Here is a 7,295-nt window from a genome sequence, read left to right as displayed (position 1 = left end):
TTTAAGTGACTCCCAAGATCGGTGCCAGAAAATGTGAAAAAGGAAACTTTAGCCCTCCAACCTTTATTGTCGCAGCCCAGAACTACAAAGTAATGGAATACAATTTCAATAATTTCAATGTTGAGCTGTGGAACATAATGCGTGGACCTGTAAACGGCTGCCGTGACCATGCGGAGAGGTGCGTGAAATAAGGGACGTTGTTCACAGTTTGAGGGAAATTGTGCCACCATGGTAACACGGATTTTAAAAAACAAACAAAAAAAAGAAAACAAAAGTAATCCCCAGCCGTTTGCGGTCGGGATACCTCATTCGTCGAGGTAGTTGGTGAGGGCTGCATTCATGGGGAAACGGCCGAATTATAAAGAATATATAATAATCTTTAATCGCAGGATTTGTTGTTTGGCTCCAAATGTAGAATCATAATTTATGGGGGAAAGCCGGTAAGTACTAAACAACCGTCGCCGCTGCGCGTGGCCTGGCTAAAAGCTCTAGAAAGGTCTAGCAGGGCCGACGTGACGTGCACGTCCCTCCGTCGGTATTCTCAAACCTCGACTACGTAACAACGTCCACGCTCAAACTCCACTCGCTGGCTGGTGACGTTCGGCGTTGCCTGTGTGTGGCCAACGTTTGTTCACTCCGCACGCGTTAAGCGCTCTTTTTTTTCCACGAGACTGTTCTGTCTCCGAAAAAAAAAAAAAAAAGACAATGACTTCACGTCAAGACATGTAAGTTTCGTGACACGCGGGCCGGGGCGGCGGCAGAGAAATGGAAATATTGCTGAGCGAGCCGGCTAACGTTAGCCGCCCGACAACACGCTGCAGTAATGGCGGGAGGCTGGCCTTTACCTCGGTCAACTATGGGCTATCGTTGACTTGCTTGGCCAGTTCACACCACTCTTTAAATACTCCGGGTATTACTGCGTATTGTCGTATGCGGGGTTTCGTTGGGACTACTACTTCTTTTGTATTATGTTACGGGGTAAGTCAGGTGGACCGCATGGCTCAACTAAGTCAACTGTTAGCGTGGCTAGCACAGAGAATTCATTCAACGACATTCGAGCCGGTTCGAAAGAGTATCAGGTTTTTGTCCAAGTTAGAACTGCGGCGTTCTGTTGCTCTTTTAAGGTGAGCGGCGTAGCGAAAACGTTGAAAGGGAGGACTTTATTAAAGTTATTTGATGCCACATGTATTTACAGACTACAGTCGCTGCCATCCCATGATGAATATGGCTTAACAAAACGGTCAAGATTTGTTCACGACATCAGGAGCTGTTTGCGTTCTCAAATGAATGGCACACTGCACCCCAACTCGGAATTTTCTTTAGTTTAACAAAAGCTTTTTGATTCTGAAACTTGACACTGTCGTCACCCGATGCTGACTTTATTAACGGAAAGCTGTTATAGGTGAACCGTCGGCCATAATGCGTTATCTGTAAAGTATTTCTAAATAATGAATAATTCTTTAAATGTTTTAAATTCGACCTTTCATTTTCTCTACGGCTTATCCTCACTAGAGTTGTGGATGTGCTTGAGCCTATCACAGATTGCTGTGGGTCAAAGGAAGAGGGCAGTAGACAACATTCACACCTACGGGCAATTTAGTGTTCCGTTTACCTGCCATGCATGTGTGGGAGGTGGGAGGAAACTGGAGTACTCTGAGAAAACCGAGAGAGAGAACATGCAAATTTACACAGGCTAGGCTGGATTTTAACCCGGGTCTCAGAATTGTGAGGCAAATGTGCTAACCGGTTGTGCACTGTGCCGTGTTTAAATTTGTACAATAACTATTCTGAGCTTCTCACATTTGTCAACTTTTCTACACTTACAAAGTAAAATACAATTATTTAATTCATTATAATGAGTTTCTGTGCTCTTACGTTTGTTCTCAGGCATCCAGCAAGTGCCAAGTGGTACGACAGGAGGGACTCTGTTTTTATAGAGTTTTGTGTTGTGGACAGCAAAGATGTAAAAGTCACTTTTGATAAAACTAAATGTGCTTTCAGGTATGTATATATGACAATTACTGCAGACAATATTCCCATGTTATTTTAAACTGTCATTGGTTTTTCTTCATTGTGTATGCGGCACACATTGGAGATGTTATTTCAACTGTATCTCGGAGCAAAAATGTTCTTGATGGTAGCCAAAATCATTGAATTAAATCCAAATTTCCAAGAAGCTTGAAACTGGAACCTCAAGTGGGGTGAACACATTTCCACTTTGATCAGTCCCCCCCCAAAAAAAAAAAAAAAAAAAAAAATTCCATTCAGGTTGCAACTACAAACATGAATGACAGCAGGTTCAACAGCAACAGATTCAAAAACAAACTAAAGAAGGACCAGTGAGGCTAGGTGTGTAATTGTTTGTTTTTCCAGTTGTGTTGGTGGAACTGACAATGTCAAACATGACAACGAAATAGAACTCTTTGACGCCATTGATCAAAATGTAAGTATTGGTAAGCTACACTGACCGCAAAATAAAAAAAATCCCCCCCACTCATCATCGATGTCCTTCTAAATGCAGGAATCCAAACACAAACGCACAGATCGATCTGTCTTGTGCTATTTGCGGAAAGAGCAGCCGGGCAAGTCATGGCCGAGGCTTACGAAAGAGAAGGCCCAGGTTGGTCACCCTCTCAAGACGCGTTCAAAATTGCACCTCGGAGGTTAGATTATGTTTTATGGGGTCTTTCTCCACAGCTGAGGTGGCTCAGTGTTGACTTTAACAACTGGAAAGAGTGGGAGGACGACTCGGAGGAGGAGATGGGAAACTTTGATCAATTCTCAGACGTAAGCATTCTTAAACTATACATTCCACATTTGTTTATCACAGTGAAACCTTCAAAGTTCCAACACCCCAGAACTTGTACGGGTCGAAGGTTAACCTTAATTTTCATGGAAAATGTGCTTCACCTTAACAGAAAACAGCCCGTGAAATATCATACATGGATGACAGTAATCACACTGCACATCTAAAGCTGTGGTCTCGAACTTTTCGGGCTGGTGTTGCTGTTCAAACCAACATACCCAAAATCTGAAGTTTGTTATGTAGACTTTACCATGTTGTTAAATGGATTTTTATTTTATATAAGCATTGGCCTCACAAGTTTGAGGACTTGGGTTCAATCCCGGCCCCTCTGTGTGGAGTTTGCATGTTCAGTCTGTGCCTGTGTGAGTTTTCTCTGGACACTCTAGTTTCGTCCCAGATCCCCCACCCCAAAAAAAAAAACATGCAGCATTAGTTGGACACTCTTAATTGCCCCTAGGTGTGATTGCATGTGCGACTGTATTCTGTTCCTGTGCCCTGCGATTGACTGGCGACCAGTTCTGGGTATACACTGCCATCTGCCTTCTGATAGCAGGGATAGGCTCCAGCACTCAACACAACCCTTGTGAGGATAAGTGGCCAAGAAAATGAATGGATCGATTTTATATATACAGTAATCTCTCTTTGCTGTTAATGGGGACACCCCCCCAATCATGAATTTTCAGGTATGTGGGTACCAGAATGATTAAAATATGTAATCAGTATTTATATTTAACATATTTGAGACTAAGATTACATCAGTACACATAATGATTACAACAGTACACATATTCACTTAACACTTTAATTCAAAAACTTTTGTTAACCTTTACTGCAACGGGCGTCTGACCGTGGTCGAGAGACGCAGGAGAGACGCCTTGGTGGAGGAAACTATAATGGTACGAAGCACCGGTTTGTTGCTCCGAAAGCTTTATTGGTTCCTTTAAAGACTCAGCATCAACGTGTCCTTTCTTAAACACTATTCCTCCCTGGTCGCCGTCGGTAAACTTTCACTGTACACACTAGCAACAGCTCGTGCTGCATTTCTATCCCTTCTAGAGGCAAAGAGGCTTGTGTTGGTGGCGGAGGAGAGGCTCGTCGAGACTTTAAGTTCACTCACCTGCAGCATTACCACACATGATTTTAAACACGGTCCTTTAAGAAAATACGCAAAGGTGTTTTCTTCCAAAAGGCCTGTTTTATAAGTTAAAAACTTCCTCCCGCCATCTCTCACTGATGAGGTTAGGAAACTCTTCCTCTATGTAACGACGAGGAGCACTATACCGAGGCACGCTTCTGTGGCAGTGTCTTTGAAATTTTTCCAACCAGCCTTTGCTTGCCGAAAACCCTTGTCCTAGAGGGGGCGAATTGCAATGCAGGGTCCAAAAAGGAGAAAAGTGCCCTGTCCAGAGCTCGAGCAGACATCCCAGTAGGTACCACAGTGCCAGTGCCGTTTGTTGCGCAAAGTGATTGATTCCTCCCGCTGGATTCCAAAAGAACGGAAGTGCATGCAAAGTTACCACCTCTTGGGTACCGCGGAGCAAGGCAGGGGCACAACGCCTACGTGGTATCGTAACTACATCGAACATTTTTCATCATGTAAACAAAAAAATTTAGCGCAAAAGACAACTACAGCACTATGTGTGCGAGACGGTCAACAGCGTGGACGAGACAAGCAAGACAAAGGAAGCTGCTGGGTGTGGCTTGATGCGCAGCCAATCCGCTCACAAACCCACTCGTACTCTAATTGGGTGATGTGATGCACTTTATCAAGACATCTTACCACAATATGCTGATCTGGCTCTATTTTTTTCCACGCTTATTTGTTTTCTTTTTGTGAATAGAAACACAGGAAGGTCTGAAGCCACAAATCGGAAGTGTCAAGGGAACGCTGGGCTGTGAAAATTTTTTCGCATATCTAGCTCACACACACAAGTCTGAACTCATCAAACCAATTTTAGTATCGCTCAGAGACAACCCAAGGAAATATAAAATGCAATTTTCAAATGACAATTCATTAAGGCGTTAAAAAAAAAAAAAAATCCAAGCATTTCTGACACTCCGTGGAAAAAACAACGCATAATGTGAGTTTCTTGCCACGTGTGAGTTGACAAGATAAAGCTCAGTGAAAGACGGGATGCGGTGGTATTGCAATACCAGATTTTATTGCAGAAGTCTTACGTAGAACAATAATTAAAGACCAAATTTGTCTTTTTGTCAGTTCCAGGAGTCTATACCACACTGCCCTTTTTTAAAATAACTTTATTGGCAGTCAGATATTGTTAAAAGACACAACAAGGCTAAATGTCACCTAGCTTTAGGATTTCAATATTCCATACATGTTGGTGGCGTGAATCTTTTGCAGAGTGATCGGCTTGGCGAATTATGACAAAGCTGATCATAAAATGCCAATTATCGGCTGATACCGATCAAGATGATCAGTGTAAAGGCTACTAAATATGTTGACAATCAGGCAGCTGAACTCATTATTCAGCTCCTCATTAACTTTGTATTGGAAATGAAACATAACATGCTGGGCATGAAGATTAACCTTTTAATGAACTGAAAAAGGGACAAACTGCATCATTTCATCAGCAATAATGGACACGGGAATAAAAAAAAAAGGAAAAAGTCAACAATTAGTGCCGCTTCCATCACTCTAAAATGCTGGGGGATTGGGGCGAACAATCCGTGCGATGATAAAAATGAAATGCCATAAAAATATTTTTCTCCTTTTGCTGCATGCTGGTAACAAATTATACTGGGCCCTGGCTAAGTAAGTGTATTCTTGTGTGATACCAGTAAAATATTGGCAATTCTGATAATTATCAATTAGATTACAGCCATTTAGAAAACTCTCGGTATTTATCAGTAATGTTTTGCAAACCTTCCTCTGTCTCAAAAGGGTTGTTGATTTTTTTTTTTTTTTTTTTTTTTTAATCCATACAGCTTATCCTCACTAGGGTCGAGGGCATGCCGACTCGGGGCGAGAAGCGGGGTACACCCTGAACTGGTTGCTGGTCAATTGCAGGCCACATGAAGACATAGATATAATGGGTGAAACCATGATGTCCCAAAAATGGGACGCTGCCCACGAATGGTTAAACTGTAATTACATTGCATTACACCAGTCATTACAATTGCAATTACTTATTAATTAAATAGTGCCGACAAACTAATGGGACAATATTCCTTCCATGGTACAATGTAAATCATATAAATGTTTTATGAAGGTGTCAAAAGGAACATGGGAGGGGTGCTCCTGTGCCATTCATCGGATTGTTTTATCAGTTGCTGTTTTGGTTTTTCAACTCTTTCACTTTTCATTTGACAGATGATGAATAACATGGGAGGTGATGATTTCCAACCTGATCTAGATGGTGAAGATGTAAGAATTTTTTTTTTTTTGTCTTCCTTAAAACAGCTTCAGCCATGACATTGGTAATGGTCAGTTCCATGTTTTTTTTTTTTTAATTTTTTGTTTAACCGCATTTCCTTTTTTCCAGGATGAGTCTGCAGACAGCGACGACGAAAGTAAGAAATCCTTCCTTACGCGACATCAAGTTCAGTCACTTCATTATAGGAGTACGTGGGAGTTGAAGTTTTATTTCTCCTTACTTTCAGAAATGCCAGATTTGGAATAGAGACTAATACCTACCCTGGAAGGAACGGAAGATCAGCAGACAAAGGAAGCAAAAGAAATCAACACTTTTACAATTTTTTTTTTTTTTTTTTTTAAAGGCAGTGTAAAAAAAAAAAAAAAAATAATGTTGGCAGCCATAATTAATTGCATAGCCTCTGCTCTCCGCTCCTGTGAAGGTTGATTATGCATGGTAACGTACGGAGCAGTTAACTCCACTTCCATTTGCTGTACTGCACGTCAGGTATCTTTGCTTTACTCTTATTTGACCAATGAAGCACACTTCAATGGATGGAAACGCTTGTCCTCAATTGAGCAATATGTGTTGATTAGATTGACTTCAATGGAATTGTGGTTGATGATTAGTAAAACCTTTTTGTGAACTGTTGTGGTTTTTAAGTTAGGTAAATAGTGTAGTTTCCTTTGTCCCAGGAGAAAAAAAAAAAAAAAAAAAACCAAGGTAAAAATAATTAGTTGGGGTTCCGCTAAAGCCTTCCATGTGCCGTGAATTAGATGACCACGAAGCCGGTCTTTTGTTTCTGTAACTTCAATTTCCTGCTTACACGTTTCCCTCTACTTCTTGTTTATATTCAATCATGGCAAAACATGTTCCATCTGTCCAATAACCCATCTCCTCTTAATATTGTGAATGGAGTTCATCCATTTGGATATCTGTGCTGTCGACCCCCCCCACCCCCCCCAACAACACACCAACATGCACTAAGCTCGCAGGAGCAGGCTCGAGATGTGGTTCTTGCTCTTCTCTGGGTTCTGCTTCACCCCCACCCCATGATTTGATCAGCATTGTCAGTGAAGGGAGTGTTGGAGAGACGCAGTGATATATATAATGAC

General features: G+C 41.7%; 1 protein-coding gene across 2 annotated transcripts; it reads left to right on the top strand.

Annotated features, from left to right (window-relative positions):
* The first annotated feature begins 295 nt into the window (after window positions 1-295).
* ptges3b (prostaglandin E synthase 3b (cytosolic)) lies at window positions 296-6,826 on the top strand. Of its 2 annotated transcripts, none has more exons than XM_061843361.1 (8): window positions 296-440; window positions 1,888-2,001; window positions 2,374-2,443; window positions 2,522-2,620; window positions 2,698-2,787; window positions 6,138-6,191; window positions 6,310-6,337; window positions 6,428-6,826. In XM_061843361.1, the coding sequence occupies exons 1-8, from the start codon at window positions 427-429 to the stop codon at window positions 6,445-6,447; spliced, it is 489 nt and encodes a 162-aa protein (XP_061699345.1). In that variant the 5' UTR covers window positions 296-426; the 3' UTR covers window positions 6,448-6,826. The 2 variants fall into 2 exon arrangements, with proteins under 2 accessions (XP_061699345.1, XP_061699335.1); XM_061843351.1 differs by lacking the exon at window positions 296-440 and adding an exon at window positions 498-725.
* Window positions 6,827-7,295: the final 469 nt, after the last annotated feature.

The sequence above is a fragment of the Syngnathoides biaculeatus genome, chromosome 2 (genome assembly GCF_019802595.1).
Source record: "Syngnathoides biaculeatus isolate LvHL_M chromosome 2, ASM1980259v1, whole genome shotgun sequence".
NCBI lineage: Eukaryota > Metazoa > Chordata > Actinopteri > Syngnathiformes > Syngnathidae > Syngnathoides > Syngnathoides biaculeatus.
Note: the sequence above shows the minus strand (reverse complement) of the source record. Positions and strands in the feature narration are given on the sequence as shown.